At 41.6% G+C, this 22,907-nt stretch overlaps 3 protein-coding genes across 4 annotated transcripts; 1 reads left to right on the forward strand and 2 right to left on the reverse strand.

Moving 5' to 3' along the window:
* Positions 1-3,597: 3,597 nt before the first annotated feature.
* On the forward strand, positions 3,598-7,669 carry LOC308403001 (uncharacterized protein). The gene is made up of 3 exons (XM_080892212.1): positions 3,598-4,659; positions 4,753-4,853; positions 5,686-7,669. The coding sequence occupies exons 1-3, from the start codon at positions 4,215-4,217 to the stop codon at positions 5,866-5,868; spliced, it is 729 nt and encodes a 242-aa protein (XP_080748338.1). The 5' UTR covers positions 3,598-4,214; the 3' UTR covers positions 5,869-7,669.
* A 79-nt stretch (positions 7,670-7,748) lies between these two features.
* On the reverse strand, positions 7,749-14,697 carry cirop (ciliated left-right organizer metallopeptidase). Of its 2 annotated transcripts, none has more exons than XM_080891308.1 (15): positions 13,341-13,485; positions 11,940-12,297; positions 11,479-11,572; positions 10,983-11,034; positions 10,752-10,901; positions 10,383-10,508; positions 10,186-10,276; positions 9,609-9,754; positions 9,352-9,535; positions 9,148-9,217; positions 8,961-9,057; positions 8,709-8,816; positions 8,436-8,564; positions 8,107-8,216; positions 7,749-8,028 (listed from the first exon to the last, which is right to left on the reverse strand). In XM_080891308.1, exons 2-15 carry the CDS (start codon positions 12,280-12,282, stop codon positions 7,836-7,838), a joined length of 1,893 nt encoding a protein of 630 aa, XP_080747434.1. In that variant the 5' UTR covers positions 12,283-12,297; positions 13,341-13,485; the 3' UTR covers positions 7,749-7,835. The 2 variants fall into 2 exon arrangements, 1 of the variants encoding a protein (XP_080747434.1); XR_013972756.1 differs by having other exon boundaries at positions 7,890-8,028; positions 8,107-8,178; positions 13,341-14,697.
* Positions 14,698-14,846: 149 nt separating this feature from the next.
* lrp10 (low density lipoprotein receptor-related protein 10) lies at positions 14,847-21,568 on the reverse strand. Its single transcript, XM_080891180.1, has 10 exons — positions 21,533-21,568; positions 20,000-20,176; positions 19,796-19,828; positions 19,435-19,579; positions 18,893-19,086; positions 18,456-18,796; positions 17,937-18,361; positions 16,956-17,150; positions 16,257-16,386; positions 14,847-15,541 (listed from the first exon to the last, which is right to left on the reverse strand). The coding sequence occupies exons 2-10, from the start codon at positions 20,046-20,048 to the stop codon at positions 14,882-14,884; spliced, it is 2,172 nt and encodes a 723-aa protein (XP_080747306.1). The 5' UTR covers positions 20,049-20,176; positions 21,533-21,568; the 3' UTR covers positions 14,847-14,881.
* Between the last annotated feature and the right edge of the window lie 1,339 nt (positions 21,569-22,907).

Genomic DNA, 22,907 nt, shown 5'->3' on the forward strand with positions numbered 1-22,907 from the left:
TCATGATTATGCATGTTATATAGCAATGCAAGAGGAGACAGAAGCACTACAAGAGAAATGAAGATTGTAAAAAGGACAAAGGGTAAGAATAAAAGTCAGAGCACAAGTAGAAAGACACAACGAATTACCAACTGCTGTACCTACAAGAGTAAAATCCAAGTAAACCACCTGAGTGAAACAAAAATGGACACACAAACCAACAATTGCATGTGTGTGTCCATCCCAGCCTCCTTTTCATATTGTCTTTTCCATGTATTGATTTGAAGACACCATTAGGATGACAGACAGTACCACAGTTTATTTAAATGTGTTCTGAATACAAACCTTTTATTGCATTATTTCATATACAATAAATAAAATAAAACATTTTTATCACTGAAATTATCTCATTTGCTGGGGTACATTTCAGATCTATTTATCTTCCAATATAGTTCAGTGTTTAATATTATTTATTTTGTATTTCCTCAGACTGATATTCCTTTAGGAGGTGTGAATAACAACCACCTTGATTGTCCTGCCTCATACTCTTGAAAAAACCTGATACTGTTACCCCATTATTAGTGTACAAATCTTTAACTATGTGTAAGTAATGTAAATACATTGTAATTTCAAAGAAAATTCCAATTAATTTGAGTGGAATTACACTCTTAGTCAAGGGCCATATCATAAAGTGTTTCCAAACTTTATCTTTATCTTTGCTCTCAGGCTCTAATATTGTGAACCAAACCATATTCTACAGACTACGCTTTAAAAAGACAAACTGTAATTAATTCATGCACCTTAAGGAGGTGTTTTCCTGCTGACGTGGGTGAAAGTTGGTGATGAGATTACAGACTGACATGTTTTAATCCTTTCACAACAAGTGCTTTTGACTCTTTTCTCCTCTCTCTGTTGATATTTGTTTGTACTTGTCATAGAACACAAAGTATTACAGCAAATACACAAAACCAAACAGTGAGAATAACCATCACAGTCCAATTCTTAACGTTTTCATTTTTAATCACTATGTGGGGAATATACATCACAAATCATTCGTCAGTGGTACGATTAATGCTGCATCCACTTTTTGCACTGATTTTTGACATAAACTGATATTTTATCTCGTTACTCAAAAAGTTATTCAGAAAGATCAGCAATCGTCTGTCTTCTGATTCTACTTGACTGATAAACATGGCATTTTTATTTAAAAAAAAAAACAAACAAACATATTTACCACTTTATATGTCCCCAAAGTGTTATTCTACTTCTACATCTACATGGTGGTCTTTCTAAAAGATATCAGCCTGTTTCAAACATGACTGGCATTTTTCTTGAAAATGTGTCAATTTTACACCAGATGTCCTTTTTAAAGTTTCATGAAAAGTCAACAGGAAAATTTATAGCCATACCAAAGACCTTATGGGAGACAGTTTGGCCAAAAGGTGGTGCCCTGCATCTACTTGACTCTTACCTACTATATTAAAACCTATTAGAGACACATTGCACCACACATAACATTTATTCATTGTGTTGCTGGGGCCAAACCTGTGGAACATCTGGACCAATAGCAAGTGGCACACAGACTAGAGAGCATTGTGCTGCCAAATCACTGAATCTGTGGAGTAACAAAGAGAATAGCATTACCAAGAGAGGGAACCTTTAGGCTCAGGTTTCACAACAGTGCCAGAGCAGCATGTGCAGTACATTACATGATGATGATGATGATGATGATGATGATGATGATGATGATGATAAATGCCAGAGCCAAGTGGAGCTTTTTTGAGAGCATTTATGTTCTCATAACAACTCTTGATGTTTTGCTGATATTACATATTTGATATTTTCCAGGTGACTTCCAACAGCCAAAACAAAGTTCATATCATGTACAGAGAACAATGAAAAAGAAAAAAATGTATATTTGCACGGACTAAAAATATGCACAAAAATAAAAAGGGGCTGAAAATGGCATGCCTACTATGAACTTATTCTTTGCATTGTTTTCAATTTCACACCTGAACTCTGCAAATTAAAAAAAAAATTCCTGCTTTTAAAAGGTTTTGAGTGTTCAGAGATAAAATGGTATACAACAAAGATGAATATTTCAATTAAAAGTTGTGACAACATAATGTCCTTTTACTTTTCAATAAAGTTTCAGTCCCCTCCATGAATCGCTACCTTATCGTGTTGGAGAGGTTTGTGTGTCCCAGGGAACCCAGGGGGTTTGTTGTCAGGGAGCTAGACCCCAAGGTAGGGGTCTCCCATGGCAAATTGGTCCTGCACTAGGGACCAGACAGGAAAGGGGGGTTGCACTGAATCATAGTTGTTATTAACCTCTGTCTCTCTTCCACAGCATGTCTTTTGTCCTGACTTCCTTCTCTCACCCCAACCGGTCGCAGCAGATAAGTCTGGTTCTGATGGAGTTTTTTTTCCTGTTAAAAGGGAGTTTTCCTTCCCACTGTCATCAAAGTGCTTCCTCATAGGGGGTCATGTGATCGTTGGGTTTTTCTGTAAAGAGCCTTGAGGCAACTATTGTTGTGATTTGGCGCTATATAAATAAAACTGAATTGAATTGAATTTAGTTAGGCCATGGGAGGGGCTCGGAGCAGCTACTCCTCCACATTAAAAGGAGCCAGTTAAGGTGTTCTGGGCAGGTCCCACCGGGAGGAGGCCCTGGGATAGACCCAGGACACGCTGGAGAGATTATATCTCTTGGCTGGCCTAGGAGCACCTTGGTGTTCCCCCAGAAATTACCAGTAACAGGCATGATCTAAATAAGTGGTGTGTTTTTAACACAAGGAAGTCCTATTTAATTACACAGCATCAGTACTGCCTCCTGCATGCATGTCAAACAACATGTGTCAGATAGAATAATTTATATTTATTTATTAAAACACTTTATAACCAGAAATTGCTTAAAAGTACAAGATTCACTGCCACTAGGTTGTTCTGGTTAAAAATAGCACCTCAAAAAAAAATCAATTTGGCTAAAGACCGGCCACGTGGGGAGGCAACCCACAGGGAGGAGTGCCCAAGGGGTGCCACCAGTTACACACCCGTGACGTCGCACTGCAACCTAAATGCTGCTTTATAGTTGTATCCCGGTGTTTACACTCACAATGCTTAAGAGGGAACCTCACCAAACGTGTCTACTCACCACAGCCAAATAATTTTCTGGGGAAATTAATCCGATCTGCAACGCAAATGTTATCGTCGCCATCTACGACAGAAATGAGTCCCAAACACTTAAATCCTCTGATTAGACAACTAGGGGAGGGGTGAATCTTCATGCTGCGTTCACAGACACCACGCAGGAAAAGAAGATCTACAAAAGCAAGCTGTCCTCAAACAAAATGCAGACATGTAAATGTAGTTCATAAAAACAGACAGAGCTCCAGTCTAATGAGATGCATCTTATTCAGTGTATAATGTTTATGTTCACCATTTCCCCCTGTCAAAAAAATAATAATATGTCGAATTATTATATGCACTATATGTTTTTATAGTGTGCTAAATAAAAAAGGTCAGCAGTTAAGACTTCCGGATATATTTTTTACAAATAGGTCACTCTGACACATTATTATTATGTATTGTTATATATCATTATTATGGCACATGTCAGAGTGTCACAGTAAAGATTAATAAGCCTAAATAACCAGAGTCCCGTTTTTATCTTCTTGTTCTTCGTGGTCTCGTCTTCATCGTCTCCTCAGCAGCAGGAGTAGCACTGTGTGGATGATGGACGTGTTTGATCCCATAACAGCAACATCCGCCCTGAACACCACCCGGATGTCACCAGCTGAGCAGAAGCAGAGAGCAAAGCTTATAACGGTAAACACAGAGGAAAGTTACAGAATCTGGTCGGTTTGAGTGGAAACAGCATCAGCACAGAGATTGATGATTGATTCGTCTGACTGCAGGGCCGATCGATATACTGTACTTTATTATATTTTTATTATTGAAATGTGTTAACGCCAAAGAAATTTCTCAGAAAGGCAAAAGTTGCACATCTTTGACTCTTTACAGATTCTGTTCTTCAGTTTACAGTGACGCTCTTCATCAGTGTGGACTTCCCTCTGACATTCACCTTCACAGACGGACCCACCTGTGCTCCAGGTGTATTCTCCGCCCACAGGTCCTCCTCCTGTTACCTGGAATGTCGCGCCTCACTTTGGCACACAGTCTTGTGCAACCGGAGAGTTACAGCCCCGTAACTGAAAATCACGTGATTTTAGTAAATGAAACCAGTAACCGTGTGTGTCCGTTGCCGCTCACCTGTGGAGATAAACGTGGCAAAGATGGGCAACAGCGAGACAAAGAAAAGAACGACCGCAGACTACACAGGACCCCAGAGCAACCAAGCGAGAGTTAAAAGGAGCTTAACTTTAAATCCTCAGAAGAGAAAACAGTCCGTCCGACTGAAAAACCGCCCTGCTAGTATAGATGGAAGCACCGGGCTTTGGGATGGTTTTGATCCCTCAAGGCGCAGATACTTGGAAACTGACCTGGACCTTTACCACGAACTGCAGAACCATCTGGAAAATGCACGGCGGAGGATGAGAGATAAGGGCAAAAAAGACGTTTCTGGAGGTCTGGACGCCAATTTGGTGACTGGAGAGGAGAAATGTTACGACCCAAACGACACCACCCTTACATTTGTTGAAGGAGACGATGATATGGACTGTAAGTAGTCAAAGAACCAAATAAATACTTTCAGATTTGACAGCATGGGCTTCAAGGATTTTTATAAGTTAAGTCTTCCTTTTTGTCTCATAGTTGAGGGCAGAGATTATAAATCTCTGAGAGCCCGGATGTCCTGCGGTCATTCTGTCACCCCCATGTCTCTCACCAGCTGGTGTCACCAGTTGTTGGACCAGGTACCACATGTTTATTATTAATCAGATTCTGAAGTATTAGTTCTCCATCGTCTCTCATTGTCCTTCTTGCACATTTATCTTCCCAACTTTCCACATAAATTATGAAATTTATTTTACATAATTTAAAATCTATTTCTAAATCATTTCTAAATCTATTATAAACTCATTGGCCAATTTGTTAAGTACACCTTGTTAGACTTGCTTTTGCCTTCAGAGGTTTTGAAGGCAAAGTTTAAAAGAATATAATTCGACACGGTGGAAACATTCCTTGGATGTTTTGGTCTATATTGACTCAACAGCATCACACAGTTGCTGCAGATCCCGTGATGGGAATCTTCCATTCCACCACATCCCAAAGTACTGCATTGAATTGAGATCTGGTGGCTGGTTGCAAAATGGGCAAGAAAATAGCCCACGTGAATTGTGGCCTCAGTTTCCAATTCATAGCTGGCAGGTGTGGTCTTCTGCTGCCTATGTGCTTCAGGGTTCAGTGTGTGGTGCACTCAGAGATGCTCTTCTGCATAACTTGGTTGTAACAAGGGTTGTTGCCTTCCTATAAACATAACAAAGTTTGGCCATTCCCCTCTAACCTCTGACATCACCAAGATATTTTCTGATGCTCACTGGATATTTTCTTTTTTAATATTCTCTGTAAACTCTAGAGTTGGTCAGCAGTAGATCAGTCCGTTTGGCACCAAAACCCATGCCACTTTCAAAATCAATTAAATTAAATTTCTTTCTCGTTCCGATGTTCAGTTTGAACCTCGGCAGCTTCTTTTGACCATGTCAACATGCTCAGATGCAATTAACTGATTTCTTTTTGATCCCTCAGGGTGAGAGCCGATTTGTGTGCGGCCAGCCTGACTGCAATGCTGAGTGGTCACATGAAGAGGTCTGTAAAATGGCTCTTCTGACTCCTGCAGAAATCAAATACTTTGAAAAAAAGATGCTCAGCAGCACTGTCATGAATTACCTGGAGGTCAGTGATGTATCAGCAAGCCGCGGGAAATCGTGAACACAACATCGGCGTCAGGGATGTGAGGAATGTGGGATCCTGGCTGTGCCTCAGCCTAAGCCCATTCAAAAAGGGGCTTACTGGTGGTGCATGATGGCACTAAGAGTAAAAACATTTCCTGTCCTCGCTGCAGGGTGGAGCTCTGTTTTGCGTGCCTGAGGCTCACTGCAGACCGTGCTTCACCTTCTAATGCTTGTTCACTGGTGTAGCTCGAGGACAACCCTTTAAAGCAGGCTGTGTGGGCTTCAACATTTAATGGTTTGATTTTGTGATTTCAAGAAATGAAACACGTTTTGTACTTTTCTATTATTTAAAAATATCTTTTGGATGCTGTTTTTCTCATTTAAATGGGATAAGATAGATCGACTCTTATTAGCCGCTGACAGTATTTGAAAAAGGCTTGAAAACTGGTTAGAGACTGGAACCAGCTGTGTTTCCAGTCCACTGTGACTTTTTTATATTTTCTCTCTGATGACCTCACTCTGACGCTGCTCTCCTCTCTGATCTAGCCACAAATAAAGAGATGGTATTTATTAATTATAACAACAACACAACATTTTTTTTGCTATTTTTTAAAGCAGTGAGAGAAGAAGTTAGAATAAACATTTGTGGTAATTTAGCAAAAACTAATTTTTACTAATAAAGAATATTGGTTGTTAAACTAGACCTCGTGTTCAACACAACCTGCTTGTGTCTCGTTTTCGATATCCCTGTGTGTCTGAAAGCATAAATACATGTATGAAGACAGTATGGACATGTGTTTGACAGTTTCTGATTAGCCTGTGAAAGAGGACATCACTGCTTTCAGTTTTGTGACACAACATTAACCTGGGAAATCACTGCGTCCACCTTCTGGTAAACATAAAGATTGGGATAAAGGGCTGCTTCAGAAATTGTCTTTGGTTCATTCAAATGTTTAAGCATTATTTATTTTCCTTTACTTGTTTGATACATATTATGCTGAAGCATTTTTTCTTTAATTGTTTGTCTTTAACAACTTCAGGCATGTGCATCACTGTGCAAAAGTCTTGAACCACCATAATTTTTGCTCTCAGCTTCTGTTGGTGTGAGCCAAACTATATTCTACAGGCTGAGATTTAAAAAGCACAAGTTTAATTCAATCATGTTCGTGTTGGGTCACAGCACTAGGAAGCAGCAGCTTTCTGCCAAACTGGTTTCAAAGTATCTGTCAGTTTGCCAGCAGGTGTTTGTTCTGTCACGTCCCTTCGTGACGAATGACTACAAAGAACCTCGAGGTGGGAAAACAGGCTGACTTTGTGTCCTGTAAGTCTCGGCAAGTCTGGGCACGCGTTTTTCCAAGGAATGTCATGACATTCATATCTACATTTGCATCTTGTGGAAATAATATGGTAATAATATGCTCACTTACAATAACAATCACAGGTCATTTTTCATCTGTGTCACTCCTGTGAGATGACAAAACTGTTCTAGAGGAAGTGTTTTAAAGGAAATTGCTCGTTCGATTCTGCTGTATCAGCAGTAAGACTCTAAATTACTGAACCTAAATGTTCAAAAGTGAAGATGGGGATAGTTTGGAGGTTTAATCAGTGCAAAAAATCTAAATACAGTTAAAAATTGACAATTTGTTACCATATATTTGATTATTTTACTGTTTACCCTCATCCTCTATGAATTTACATTGTATTTAATGCCATAAACAAGTGTAGGTTAGAGAAATGTCCATGACAGGGAAATGATTTTGATAGACGAAACTAACATTTAGTCGTCAAAATCACATTTGACAAAAATAAAAACTGATTTATGGAAGTATAAATCCAGCTTCTCCATCTCTGTGGCTTGGGTCTTCCCCTGCTGATAGAGAACTCCACAGCGAGACAATCAAAGGTAGAAAATAAAAACACCCCAGGAAATAAAAGTAAAAGCAGTTTTTTAATTTACTTTAAAATTTATAATTTAGTCTTTGCCCATTCCTAAGAACAGGCTTTCTACAGATGACCCTGCTGGTCAGGGGCCACCATGCGTGTTCTGAACATACATGAGCGACATTTCCAGCAGGACACCATCAGTGCAGCCAGCAGACACGCAGCAGCAGTGAAGCACAGCGCTGTGGATACAGGTGGGTCTGTGGGTGGTCTGAGGGGAGACCAGGTCCCATCATGGGCTGAGGTAGAAATCTCACTACACAGACAAAGAGAAGTTAAAATGAAGTATATGTTGCTTTAACGGACGCCGGGGCATGTTTGAAGTTGTACTCACCACCTGATGCATGCAGGAAGTGTCCTGACATCATCTAAGGGAGGAGTCACATCAGGGTACAGACATAACCTCCTGTCAGGGCAGAAAACTGCACCATTGTATCTGTTAATCTGATGCAAAAATAAATCATTTTTATATATGAGATGTTGACTGTATTATCCATTAGGATGTTTTTATACTAAGATGCTCTTAATCATATAAATGTGGTAATAATAGAAACATCTGTATAAATGAAACTGTTTATATGCACAAAAACTGCAAGTTTTAACTCTGAATTAATGCTCATCCAAAAACATATAACACTGTAATAAGCCATTATGTTATTATACCTGAATGTTGCCCCCTGCTGGACAGTCCACCCACTCAGAGCCAAACACCTGGATCTGATACCTGTTCGGTCCGGTACACCTGTGCCTATAACACCGGCCCTCCACAGAGCTGCTGACCTGACTCTGGTTCTGAAAGACAGACGAGAAGTTACAAAGGATTCAAAAGAAAGGGTGAAGAGAGTACAGGGGAGGACCACACACACACACACACACACACACACACACACACACACACACACACACACACACACACACACACACACACACACACACCTGTGTGCTGAGGCTGGAGAGAAAGCATCTGCTGTCAAAGCCGAAACTCTCCCCGCTCAGCTCATCTTCAGCTGTCCACCTGCTGCTTTCTTTTTTCCAGCATTCACTCTGAAGTGCGAGATTCAAAACGTGTACTAAAGATAAATACATAATAATAATAATAATAATAATAATAATAATAATAATAATAATAATAATAATGTCCTCTCATCTTCAGTGTTTAGTGTGAATGCACGAAGATACTCAGCTTACTCCATTCTGCAGGGGTTTATACACTCGACAGCCCTCCAGGTATTGGTCAGTCTGGCACTCCCCCTTGTGGAGATGAAGAAAATGACATCCACGTCCACTGAGAAGTACAAATAACACAAACATTTAGGACAAAGTGACAGAATTTCTGTATGAAAATATATGTTAACACTAAATTACTTTAATTTACCTTCCAGTGCAGAAGAAGGATGAGGAGTTATCTTGGCAGGTTGACAGGGAGCCAAACATGGCTCCTTCACCTATTAATAAGTCATAAAAAAAATTTATTATTTAAAAAGTATGATCACAGAGTGTCTATGTTCAGCTTTTGTTAAGTCTCCTGTTATGATGATGCAGTTTTCAGTGCATTTTCTTCATATTTCAGTTTCCTTACCGTCTCCCCAGACCAGACTCTGAGCCCGGCTCAGGTCGACGGTGTACCACCCCGTGTCCTGTAATGCAGCTAAGGTCACTGGGTCGATCCGAACTGTGCTAGGATCCCCGAGCACTGCCGACATAATGGAGCCCTGCAGGACCCGGGACTCCCAGTGTGAGGACACCCTGCCTGGAGCTGCTTCCTGAGGGGTGAAAGCACCGTTAGGTTTCCTTTTTAGTTTGTTAAAGTTTTCTGCACTTGAAGCTGTGCAGTACCAGGTTCTCCAGTGGTCCTCCCAGCTCCGGATCGCTGGACACCAGGTGCTTCTGCAGGGCTGAAATGACGGACGGGGTGTAAATCCTCATGTGGCCGGATCCGTCTGAGTGACTCGCTTTGCCTCGAGGAGAACAATCAGCACCCACTGCAGGATCCAGCAAAGAAAACGCTGATAAAGAACCACCTTCTGACCAAAGCATGTGATCTTTAATGAAGGTCAGACTCAATACACTAACTTATTATAATGAAAAAAATGTTTTCTACATTTTAATCAGATTTGAGTGTTCTTCTTTGTGTGTTACCACTTAATATTTGCATTTTTAATTCCCAATTTTTGTTCTTCGTCCACACTTTGCACAGTTTCAAAGTAAAGTAAACAAACTTTTGAAGACACCAGCCCATGTGTGGAAGGATGAATGCTTATATAATCTCAATCGTCGTTAGATTTTATTATAATAACCTCACTCACACACATTAAGAAAAATGAATTTTTACACAGTTATTACACACTCACTAATGTTTGTTAAATTACAGTTAAAAAAAGGATAAAGTGGTGTAAATGATGTGTTTAAAAACCTTGGGAAGAGGAGGAGGAGTAACAGTCTCTCCAGGTGCTGAAGAGATCCTTAGAAAATCCAAGTGCATGGAACAATTCATGAATGACAGTCTGGAGAACAGAAGAGTATAATCTGTCATCATGATCCATCCTTCTCTGTTAAAACAGCCACAGAAACCTCACTTTTCACATCATGTATCCATAAAAGTAATCGTACCTGTACTGTAGTCTGGTGGCTGTATGTGGCTCCTGTCAGCCGGTCCCTGCAGATGACCACCACCCCAGCTACAGGTCGCCCGTGACTGTCCGTCTGGCAGTGAACAGCGTAGGCCAACACACTGGGCTGAGGAACAAGAAGATACACTGAGGAAGAGGTGAAAGCTACGTGGGCGAAGTTTAATTTAGACGCTTTAAAAAAAAATTTCTTATAAGAAAGTGGAGAAATATATGATCAAATAGAGCAACAATTTACTGCTGTTTTCAATCATGAATAGAAACTTAATGAAGAAATTTCAAAATGTTTTAGAACTGCTGGGATTTGAGTGGTTTTATATCAAAGATTTTTCTGTTATCTGTAGGTTTGCACCTCTGCTCTGCACTTGTCTGTGTCCTGTACATGGAGGTAAAGCAGGAAGTCGGTATCAGGGACTCCAGCACCTTCAGGTCTGAGAACAGTCCTTTTGTGTGAATCGGCCTCGGGGTAAATATCACATCCAGCCAGGTGGTCGTCTGGGATCTACTGATGTTGATACTGTATTATTCAGAAGCAGCAGTCTAGTACATGCTGTGTGTGGCAGCAAAAACATTTGATACTCACGGTCGCATCCAGGCAAGTTTCACTTCCGTAGTTTTTGTTGGCTCTACCACACCTGGAGTGAGAGCATTCATTAACTTTGAAACATGGTGTGTTAGCTGGAAGCAGCTAACAGAAGGTTAGCAACAATACTCAAATGATACTCAGCTTTTATTAAAAAGTCGTCTGGATATTTTCTCTTTTCTGGATAATTATCTGTAAACTCTGGTTTTGTGGTTTGTGGGAAAATATAGAAATATTTAGATAAGCTGCCTGACACCAACAACCTGCCACCTTCAAAGTCACTTAAATCACCTTTCCTCCTCGTTCTGATACTCAGTTAAATTTCAAGAGTGCCTTTTACCCATGTGTACATGTCTAACTGCATGTCATATGATTGGCTGGTTGGATTTTTGTGTTGTATGTAAAATAAGAATATAGGGGAAAAATCATTTTAACGACTCAAATCTTGCCAGAGATGTTTGTTTGAGGGACTGGAGCTACACTCGTCTGTACTTACCTGTTGTAGTTGATAGTACTTGAATCCCTCCAGAGAAACTTGCAGTATTTGTTGATGTCTCTGCTGAGCAGTAAAGGGCCCGGCACTCTGTTCACTGTTAAAATGTCAGCAGTTTATGAGTGTGTGTGTGTGTGTGTGTGTGTGTGTGTGTGTGTGTGTGTGTGTGTGTGTGTGTGTGTGTGTGTGTGTGTGTGTGTGTGTGTGTGTGTTTTCAGATCCAAGATTTACTATATTGTTACTGAGCACTACCTCAAAGACACAATGCAGAATGAAATTATGCTGCACAAGCTCACATAAATACATAAAAACGTCAGTGTTATAAAGTCAGTGTTACTTATTTAAAAAACACAATTATTCAGTTATCGCACAAGAGAATGTTGATTGCATTAAAATTTCTTTGTTGTCAGACTTGTGGAGTGTAATAATCTACAGCACACCAGCCGTTTCTGTTCAACAGTCACCTGACAGTAAAGAAGACACCACTCTCACAGCTTCTTCCACCGCTGCCTCCAGCCTTCCTTTCTCAGCCTCTGATAGGCTGTCGCTCTCTCTCGGAATCCAGGTCCGGATCCTCATTGGCTGTGGTGAGGTAGGAGTAGGTGAGCCAGATTTTCCCAGGATGCTCCTCTGCTCCTCTGACCTTCTGAGCCTGAGCTCCTTGGGTGGGCTGTCTGTAGCGCTGACCACTCTGACCTGAAGCTCATCAAAGATGCACCTCTGCAGGGCTCCTGGGAGCTCCACCACGACCACCATTACCACCAGCACAATCCCCACCCAGAGGTTCAAGGATGGAGGGGAAGCCATAGTTATGGTGGAAACCTATTTCAGGGTAACAGTGAGGAAGAGGAGATGATGTAATGTTTCAGATGGCCGCTGAGGATCCCAAAATATGGTCGTGAATTTATTTGATTTTATTTATTTCTGTCTTTGTGTCATGTATTTGTACAGATTATAAAAAAGGATCAATAGTATTATTCTGACAATTTGGGGTTAAGCGTAACATCATTAACTCCAGCTCCTCCTCTGTCTCCAAACCATCATAGCAAATCTTGCTGCCATGTTGCAAACAGAACAGTTAAAATAATAAAGTAACTGTAAACACTGAGTTCTTCTGTCTGCAGCTTTGAGCTTTCTTAGGTCAGTAATGACCAATCAGAGGTCCACAGAAGCAGCTACATGGATAGATTCACTCAAACTATTTAAATAATAGTAAATTACATTTTACAACTTTCAGAGTCTCTAGAGAACAAGTTTGGGCTGGCACGATTAACTAAAATAAATACTTCATCAGTAGAAATAGTTAAAACAAACAAATCAAGGTTTTGAGGTTTCAGCTCACTAAAAGCTGGCTAATAGCTGCAACTGTTTAATAAACATACTGAATAGAAAGTGGTTACTAAATGAAGTGAAAAGCTGTTAAAGAAGAAAGTAGTGGATGGAAATCATAATGAACAGCTATGGATAAGCAAGTTTGCTAAGCACAAACACTAAGCAGCAAACAGGAAGCAGTCCAGATCCTGTTTGATGCTGGTTCAAGTTTAAACATGAAAGGCAGTGATGAAGAAAGAGTGCATGAGTCAATCTGACAGAAAGGTTGGGAAACCTCATCATGAATAATCTGAAGTAAGGAAGGTTTTTCCTCAAACAGGTGTGTAACTGGACTGTGTGGTGCAGGGTTTTGTAGAGTGTGAGGTCTGTTAAACAGGAATGTAATGCAGAGCGTTTAGATCTTGCTTTCTTTAGATGTAAAGGAGATTGAGTCATCATTGAGTCGCCAAAACAGAGGTTATCGCGTTGAAACTTGCACGTGGGGTGCTGTGTAGAAAACCGCTTCAATAATTAAATGGAGTCAGTATTATTACCTGGTAGACGGCTGCGACCTCAGTCCATCTGTGAAGTTTCAGAGCTCTAAAGTAAAAGCATTTTCCTTTTATCCTCAAAACCAGAGCAATGAGCACAACTTCTGCATTCCCACCAAGAACAGCTCTCTCCTTCTCTCTGTGGGGAGTCTGTGTGAATTACCACAGATCCTTTGAATACAGAGCACAAAGAAACACCTCTGACATGTCTCACTGAGGTGTCAGGTGGCACCCCCACAGCCGATATCCCCAAAAAGAAAACACAAAAAAGACAAAAAATATAAAACTAAAAGTGCAAATCGTTTAATCTCAGCCATATTTTTTTACTTATATACAGTGAAGTTGACCCAAATAAAATCCCCCCCCCCCCCCATTTACCTGTAAATTTAAAACTGTCCCTCCCCAAAAAATACATTCAACAAAGCAAAACAGGAACAATTTAAGGAAAGAGAGACAAAACCTGCTAAAAGAAAAAAAAAAAAAAAGACCACAAAACTCGTAATAATAATAATATTAATATTACAAATGGCACACCACAAGTCTGCTGAGTCGAAATGTGACCGAATGCTGTAGAGTCTCGTCAGATGTGAGGTTCTTTTGTGAATTTGGAGGCCCCCCCTCGACCCTTTTTATCACTAGGGTGCCTCATCTTCCTGTGCACACCTACACACGTCATAAAATCAGGCACCAAAGAGATTGTCTTTTGATACGTTTGCTTTTTGTTTTTTTGAAGGTTACATTCATTCACCGGGGGAAGAAGTATTTAAACACGCAGTAATGTTGGAATCGATGTGCACTAGAACGAGGGTATCCAAAAAGTTATTGCCAGCTTGAAGAGTACACATGCAGTTTTTTTTAATCCATTTTGAAGTGAAGTCACCATGACGACGTGAGGAAAAAGTGACCCTCATTGTGTGCGTGTGTGTTTCTGCATGCAGTGTGTGTTCAGGAATTCTCAACATCCTTGAGGTCTCTGCAGGAGGCTCCTTAAAGGCACTTAAAAAGGGGGGATTTGTTTCGTGATATATCATGAGACTGGGTGCAAGTGAAGACACTCCTCATGTGCAATCACACTCCGCTGTCTACGCGAGACTAAAACGCAGTTGCATTCACACAGTCGCAGTCACACAAACACAACAAATTCTATTATAAGAGCTATAATCATTCAACCTGACAGTAGCCTGCCTCAGTATCTGGATAGGGAAGATTCTTCTGTGCAAAAAAATAAAAGTTCACCTTCTACGTGCAGCCCAGCGTTCAGTAAGTGCTCACGCATAATACTCATCTGCGCTTCTTCATCGGCCGTGCCGTTCGTCTGCATTTTCTTAAGGAAGTCTTTTTTTCTTTCTTTAAAAATACTCTATTCATATATGTCAGCAACGCAAAGCGATTTAAAAAAAAAAAAAAAAAAGGCACCAGACTGGCACAGAGAGGAAGAGTCCCACCACCGGCCGCCCCTGTGTTTCAGTTCAAACGAATGTGGAAAGACTGGTGGGAGGTAAAGTAAGAGGGAGGGGGTGGGAAGGGGTGGGTGAGGAAGTCGTTCAGGTGAGCATGGGCACGTCGTCTTCTGAAGTGTTGTCCTCCGAGAGGGGGATGAGCAGCACATCGTCGTCCGATGAAGAGGAGGAGGAGGAGAAGGAAGGCGAGGCAGAGAGGGGCACGTAGTTGGTGGAAGAGGGCGAGGCTCTGAAGCGGGAGATGCTCAAGCCTATCGTGTGGAAGATGGAGGCCAGAGATGGGCTACTGGGAGGCACGGCAACAGGGGGAGTGTGGGGGGCGTCCACAGGTGGAGCTGGGGGTGCGTAGGGAGGGGGAGGGGGGAAGGCGACAGGAGGAGCTGAAGGCAGCGCCAGTAAAGGAGGCGGAGCTTCCAGCTGGTGCTGCGCTGGCTGTGCCAACAAGCCGAGTTTCTGGGCCACCGGCTGGTTGACCGCCTCCACGGCTGATGGGGAGCTCGCGGGCGTGGAGCGAGCTGCTTCTTGGCCTGATGTAGCGCTGTCTGACTGCTGCTGTTGCTGCGCCTGCTGCTGGTTGGAGCTTGACGACTGAGTCTGCCTGGATGCGGATCTGGGGATCAGACCCCACCTTCTCATGCGGCGAACAGCCCGGCGGATAAATCGGGGCCTACGTCTGCGGTGTGGGGAGCTGGCGGCATCCTGGCGAAGCAGCTGCAGGATTCCTCTCAGAGAAAGAGTCGAGGTCTGACAAAGAAACACAGAGCAGATTGTTTCAACTACCTTCAGCAGCTCGTGTTCAACATCCTAAAATCATTATTAAAAATCATTAAACCTGCTGAATTTATTTACGCGACACTAATCAAAGTTTGAGCTTAGTGTAGGCGGCTTCAGCTAATCCCATCAGGCAGAGCCAGCCACTTTATCCCTCCGCCTCCACTGCCTCAGCTGTCTCACCAAGGAGTAAACTCAGAGTAAACTTGCACAGTAACAGCACATTAGCCTCATCTTAACACTCCTACAACTTCAGCCCACATCCAGCTGGGGATCAATAAGGCTGCTATAGATGAGCTTTAAGACAGAGAGCACTACTACACATTAGAGTGTGTGGTTTAATGTAGTAACAGCTATCGGCTTTTCTGCGTTTAATTACATTTATTAAAGCCCTTAAATCAAAAAGCCTTCAATAAGATGTTGATTTGTAGGTTTTAACACATTAATTAAAATTGAAGTTAGTTAATCAGTTTTTCCTGCTGAAATTTCAACACTTGGGTTTTTTAAAAAACGCCTCTAAATGCCTTAAATGTATATTGTAACTCTGCAGGACAGGCTGCAGTCAATCACATGGGTTCTTTAAACAAATGAGCATGATCTAAAGTCCTGACAGGATCCTGGATTGATGAAATCCTGACAGGTGCGTCCATGCGGGCAGTTAAAAATCTCTGGCGCTCTGCTCTCTCACCTCATTGGGGTTTTCTATGGGGAAGTCCTCGACTGGGGGGATGATGCCCTGTGCGATCAGCTGACCGTAAGAAGGCGGGGCCTGCTGCTGGATGAGCTCCGCCTCGTGGCGGTTGATTGGCGCAAACATGCTGTGAGAGGATAGAGGCTCTTTTAGATGCAGTCACACACATTGCAAACTTGCAAGGCACATTTTGTTTTTGTTTTGAAGCATCACGCAGATCCACATAAAGTATACAAATATAAAGTCTAGAAATAGATTTGACTCTAAGAGGTAGTACTATTAAAGGTTAAAAAAAGGTAAGCTTTTAATACACTGCAGGTTATTGGTTCCTGTTGTTGTACATAACTCAAGCATTTAGCTGACAACAACAACGAACAGGCTGTTTTTTTGTTTTTGTGTGGAGTGTACTGTCAGTGTCGTAGGAGGCTGTGCTATCCATCTGAGAGTTACTGTCTGGCAGTTCTGGCAGCAATTAAAGCCAGAAGTTAGGAAAACAATGTCTGCATCTCCTGACTCATCATCTGAGATTATCAGCACAATATATGAGTCAGTCTTTTCTTCTTTAAAAGTGGCAAGAAAGACTCATTATGCTTCATCAACGGAACGAAAATAAACTAAAGCAGCTACTTTGTAGAGCAGAAGAGCTTCGGCTGCAAACCTCAAACAAAAACGCAGCAGAACCATTCAAAGACTTACCTGTACTCCCTCGTCCTGAGCGAGTACAGCTTACAGGTACAGCCCATGGCAATGACCAGAAGTAGTCCGCAGACCAGGCTGCCCACCGTTGCCGCGGTGATGACCTTGCGGGGCAAGATTACCGTGCAGTTGAGCTCGTCTGTGCCGTCCTTGCAGTCCACCTGGCCGTCGCAGCGCCAGCTCTCATACACGCACCTGCAGAGGGAACAAAGAGCCGTTTGTTACCAGAGCAGGCTGGAAGAAAATGAGTGGCAGGTTCAGTTTCACAGAAAACATCAGACGCCGCCTGAATTAAGACTCACAATAAAACCACAACGCTGTAAACAAGGAGAAGTGAAACAGGCTGAGTTAAAAGGATCCCTACGCTTAAGCTCAAAACTTTCCCATACACACTTTGTGCTTTTGTTACAGAGCGAGCTGCATTTAGAAAAAGGACGTTGGCCTATTTTAAGACACTGTGGCTTTTGATAAAACATGCAAACAATGGCAACTAGTTAACATTGCACTATTGCAGAACTACACAATAAATAGCAATAGCATCATCAAAAATAATCACAATAATGTAAAACCATAATAAACAGCTGTATATAAATATAACCTGTATCAATGCTTTTTGGAGGAATGCAGAATCTCTACTGTCAACATTGCATATTTATTTCCTCATACGTAACTCTGTGCCTGTCACACACTGCTGCAGGATGGGTGATATTTCTACAGAAAAACAGCAGAACCACAAAAACCACAGCAAAGCCAATTTAAACTCTAAGATGGTCATATGTCACATACAGACACGCCCGAGCCTGAAACTCCACAAACCTGAATGGTTATGAAACAAAGCAAAACAAAAACAGCAGCACCCATTTCCACGGTGAGTAAAATAAGCATGTACAGGGTGAGAACGCCCTCTGACACAAACCCTAGTGCACCCCCTTACTCCTTTTATGTTGTGTGTGGAGCTGTGTGACACAGGTGCACACTGACCTGTCGCTGTCACAATGAAAGGTCCCCGGCTGACACACGGTGCAATCCCTCTCGTCGCTGCCATCAGCGCAGTTCAGCTGGTAGTTGCATCTCTCCGTCAGCGAGTAGCACTGCGGTTTGCTGGTCGCTGTCGTCCTCTGTCCTGCCATTCCACAGGGAAAGTGATTCGGACTGCAGTTCCTGCAGCCCTCCTCGTCCTTTCCGGTCTCGGGACAGTCCCACTTCCCATCGCAGTGTTGCTCCTGTGTAAAACAACCTCCTGCCGCTCCCCCGCAACGACCTTCCCACGGAGGGCAGTAGCCCTTAACATGAAACGTGGCGTTAAAGTTGGAGTTCTCTGTGCCAAGAACTCTTTTATACACCACTGACATCACGCCGGTGTTGGATTCAACTTGGACCGATTTGGAATTGGAGGAGCTGGTAATCTGTGAAAATGCAGAAGGGTTTTCAAAAAAAATAAAAATAAATAAAAAGAGAAAAACATTTGCCAGTAATGAATGTTTGGGTTGGGAAACTCACGATTTTAATAATGTCTCCTTTGCCTTCCTCTCTGTTGTAGATAGTGAGTCGGTCCCCAAAAGCTAGCGTCAGCTTTTGCAGTTCCAGACTCAGCGGCCTGGAGTCCTCAGGATCCAAAGTCCAAACACAGGACTGACTTTGACCCTGACAAGCTGGAGGGGAGAAGGTCCCATAAAAGGTCTGAAGAAGCCCTCCACAAGGACAGTCACAACCCAGTTCGTCGTTGTCATCAGATTCTTCATCAAGACACTCCACCTGCCCATTACAGCGCCAGGAGTGGGGAAGGCAGCGACCCCCGTAGCATTTAAAAGATGTTTCTGGGCAATCGCCTTCATATGGATCTGTACAAAGGGAGGAAGATAAAAGGAACATTTAGATAATAATTGGGGGGAAAAAAGAGCTGGAACTGCAAGCAGGCACATGTCAGGACGTCATACCTCTGGCATAGTTCAACAGAAATGATGACACAGGGAACATATGAGGGAGGAAGTGGTGCATCACTGTAATATTTCCCCCTGGGAGCTCGATTGGCTGCGGCAACTTAGAGCCACACAGGATGATTGGATCACCTCCAGCCGACGAGTTTATAGACACCCATTCTTTCTTACAGCGGACAGAAAACTGAGAGAAGCTGTGGAAAGATTTGTAATAAGAGAAAGTTTGTATCAGTGAACAGAACCCACAGTTTCTCAATCGCAGACACTGAATCTCAAAAACTTTTTGTTTTTGTCTTTATCTCCATATCTGGGTCATTCATTACTTCATAAACGATAACAGAAAATGATCAGGCAATATTAAGCATTTATATACTTTTAATAAAGCAAAAACAATCAATGCATTGCACAACTGGTATATTTACTCTGTTAATAATTATCCCAGGTCACCTGATTTGCGGTAAAATAATTGGGAGTCAATTATTTAACGTCTTCGAGCTTTTAAAGCGTCATCTCCTTTACGTGCCACCTTTGAGCATCCGTACCTGAGAACGATCGGCTCATCTTCTGGACCCGTGATGATCCAGCCGTCGGACATTGAGCCGAAGCAGAAGGACCAGCTGTGGTAAACAGAACTCCTGATCACTCCCACCTTATCGTCCACCACCTGAAGGGAGCGCCCACAGTGGGCTGTGATAAACACAAGAAAGTAGAGTTAATAAAAGCAGTTCCTGGTTTGGCGAATAAATTAAGTGTTGTTGTTGTTTGATGTTGAACCTGTCAGGTGTGAAGAAAATGTAAATGTAAACGTCACTAAACCATGAATGGTGTTGTTTATTATCTGTGGGTTTGAGGCATATTCATTTTCATAACATGATGAAACATGCAATGACTGGTTTTCCTTACATGAGCTGAGAGCAGGCTCAAAACGGCTCCATGCTGCAGAGGAAATAAGCAAAAAGAGAACAGAGAATGTGCTTTATTATCGCCACTCACACAGACTGTAAATGCTGTATGACACGAAAAGTTCAAACATGACCTTTGGTTGATAAACATTTAAAGCAGCCACCTAAGAGAGATACACAAACAGCCAAAAACTCACTCACTCACCTGTTATGCAGAAAACCAGGAGGGCAGGGAAGCTGTAACTGATTTTCATTGTGGTAACGTTTCTTTTTTTAATGTTTAAAAATGTTTTTTAATAAAAAGTTAAGAGGGGGGGGGGGGCGTAAAAAAGAAATATTAGAGAAGTGCCATGGCAGGAGGTCTTGTTCAAGAAGACTTCGCCTGTAGAGAAAAAGAAAAGATGAGTGAGACACATCTTTGATCTGGGTGAACGACTATCAAAGTTTGTCTGGACGACAAATGAGAAACACAAAAACATCTGAGCCAACACTGGCTATTTTAATTTGTTTATTATCCATCGTAGTCATCATAAAATAGCCATTTCCGCAATCAAATCCACAATAACTGCTTCTCTGAAACAATCAGCTGTCGGCAGCAGTTATAATGAGTAAGATTTTAAATTAAGGAGTAACGTTTAGATGCTCCATTGTTCATTAGGCGTTTGATGTGTTTTCATGCCGGAGCAACTTCCTCATGCAACCCCCTTCCCCAAAGGGGATTTGTATCTCTTCCTAGCATCAAACCGGCAATCGTTCCCTTGTTAGGTGCAGGTGTAAACCACTAGAGCATGTGTTTAAGAGTAACTTAAACTATACTGTGAGTAATGCATGCTGTAGATATAGCAGAATATAGTCATATGTAAGCTGACGGTGGAGCAGAATTAAGTGTCATCCCTGAACTGAGTTTATAACTAGTAATAAACTGGGCGTCCATCACTTCTTATCTTCATATAAGGATTATAACATTTTTAATTATATAGTAATATTACACATACTACATTTTATAAAGTTCATTATTTATATTGAAAATGCTTTAAAACTACCTTAGATCCTTTGTTACAAGGTACTTTTAAGATAACCACAATTACAAAAAGGACAGCAGCGGAAAAATGCCTCTGCGTTATGCAACACACACACAAGCACCAGCATGTATTAATACACACGAAAATAATCAGTTACTGAGGAAGTATCAAGGCAGGAAAACTCAGCAAAGGCCCCTTGAACACAGATGTTATTTTGATCTTTATTTACACACAGTCAGACGTAACACCCGACACACACACAGCGATTTCCTCCCTGTAATCTTCTCAACAATGACGCCAGAAACGCTCCCATTTCCGAGAAAAAAAAAACCCCGTGAAAACTAACACTTTCCTCCCTGTTTCTTCTTCCCACTAAGATAAAACCATACCGAGATCGAGTTCTGCTTGATTAAAGTCATATTTATGTCCATACGTGTTAAGATTTCGACCACAGATTAGGTAACGCCACAGTTTCGGTTTGGAGAAAGGAGCAGCTGCTCTCCTTTACAGCTTTAACAGCTAGTTCCCAGCCTAGCTAAAGGCTAACGCCAAATCTCACTGCTCGCGTCGTTTGAAGGGCATTTTTCAAACCGCGACACCCCCATAAAAGCTCTGTGAGGACAACACGAACGACTTAAACACACAAACCAACTAAAATATATAGTCCAGAAGCAGAAATAACACAAGTAATTCATAAAAAAGTACAGAGCCCTTACCATGTCGGTCGGCCTTTCTTGTTGACAAGTTCGAAGCTACTTCCGTATATCACAACTCGTGACGTAGGACAAGGAAGGCGGAGCTTGTCATGCTAAAACCGGAGCCGCCGAATGGAGCTGCAGGTTTACTACAGCTTTAATCCTCATTCATAAAAATGTGTTTCTCTGTATATATATATAATTTTAAATATCAAGCGGTTATGCTGAATTTAAAACAAACTCATAGTGTTTTTTAATATAGCAAATTAACGCGTGTCTACAAACTACATTTGCTGATTGGACACGGTCTTAAAAGGTGAAATGTGCATTTGTTAACACAAGGTGTCAGTATCAGCTGTCACAAATATCCGACACCAGGTTTAATTCATAAAAATGGAGTCTGATTTGAATGAACTTTATTCTGCTGTCAAACTTCACCAGTGATGCTAGAAGAAACAGGGAAGTGAGAAAAGTTTATTTATACAATACAGAATAAAGTACAATTATTAAAATAGGATGAATAGATAAAACTAAATAAAGGCAAGCCTGAACAAGTGGGTCTTAAGTTCCTTTTTAAAGGTATCAACATGAGTCTGTCCATGAGTCTTATGTCCAGTGGAAGCGTGTTTCACAACTGAATTTAAATGAAAGGAGAAAGAAAGTTGATTGATTGAGTAATTAAGATAAGATAAGATAAGATAAGATAAGATAAGATAAGATAAGATAAGATAAGATAAAATAAGATGAGATAAGATAAGATCTCATCCCTGCACTCCAGAAGACCTCGTTCTCCATAGCAGATACTGCCTGCTCTGACCTTTCCTGTAGATGACCTTTGAGTTGTTAGTCCAGTCCAGTTTATCAGTCAGGTGAAAACCCAGATATGTATATCAGTCCAAGATCTCAATGTCCATTCTCTGGATGTTTGCTGGTGTATGTGGAAGATGTCTGCAGCTGTAGAAGTCCACCACCAGCTCCTTGGTTTTCCCATTATTGATCTGGAAGAGGTTCTGTTGGTGCTAGTCAACAAAGTCCTCGGTCTGTTTTCTGTACTAACTGCAGTCCCCATCAGTGATGAGGCCAACAACTGCTGAGTTATCAGAAAACTTTTTTAGAAAGCATTCGGCAGAGTTGTAGAAGTCTGTGGTGTTTATGGTGAATAGAAATGAAAATATGATTTGGCACAAATGAAGTCCATTTGTGCCAAATCATATCCGATCAAAGAAAACCCGAATGACGTATTTCCCTGCAGATGTTAGATTTTAGGCCTGTGAGGTCTAAGTCATCATCAGGAGTGACCATGAGCAATCATAACATGTCATTTTGTTTATTTAAGTTGTTGTCCCAAGATCTGGCAATCAGACAGTGAAGAAAACAGAAATCGGAATATTTACTT

The sequence above is a fragment of the Rhamphochromis sp. 'chilingali' genome (assembly GCF_963969265.1).
Source record: "Rhamphochromis sp. 'chilingali' genome assembly, chromosome: 1".
Lineage (NCBI taxonomy): Eukaryota > Metazoa > Chordata > Actinopteri > Cichliformes > Cichlidae > Rhamphochromis > Rhamphochromis sp. 'chilingali'.

Coding starts and splice junctions, on each gene's coding strand:
- lrp10 (XM_080891180.1), bottom strand. CDS start 20,048: ATGAAAATCAGTTACAGCTTCCCTGCCCTCCTGGTTTTCTGCATAACA. Junction 19,087..19,434: donor GATGAGCCGATCGTTCTCAG/GTACGGATGCTC, acceptor ATCTTTCCACAG/CTTCTCTCAGTTTTCTGTCC. Junction 15,542..16,256: donor CCATAGAAAACCCCAATGAG/GTGAGAGAGCAG, acceptor TTTCTTTGTCAG/ACCTCGACTCTTTCTCTGAG.
- cirop (XM_080891308.1), bottom strand. CDS start 12,282: ATGGCTTCCCCTCCATCCTTGAACCTCTGGGTGGGGATTGTGCTGGTG. Junction 9,536..9,608: donor GAGGACCACTGGAGAACCTG/GTACTGCACAGC, acceptor TTCACCCCTCAG/GAAGCAGCTCCAGGCAGGGT. Junction 8,817..8,960: donor ATAAACCCCTGCAGAATGGA/GTAAGCTGAGTA, acceptor CTCGCACTTCAG/AGTGAATGCTGGAAAAAAGA.
- LOC308403001 (XM_080892212.1), top strand. CDS start 4,215: ATGAAACCAGTAACCGTGTGTGTCCGTTGCCGCTCACCTGTGGAGATA. Junction 4,660..4,752: donor AGGAGACGATGATATGGACT/GTAAGTAGTCAA, acceptor TTTGTCTCATAG/TTGAGGGCAGAGATTATAAA. Junction 4,854..5,685: donor GTCACCAGTTGTTGGACCAG/GTACCACATGTT, acceptor TTGATCCCTCAG/GGTGAGAGCCGATTTGTGTG.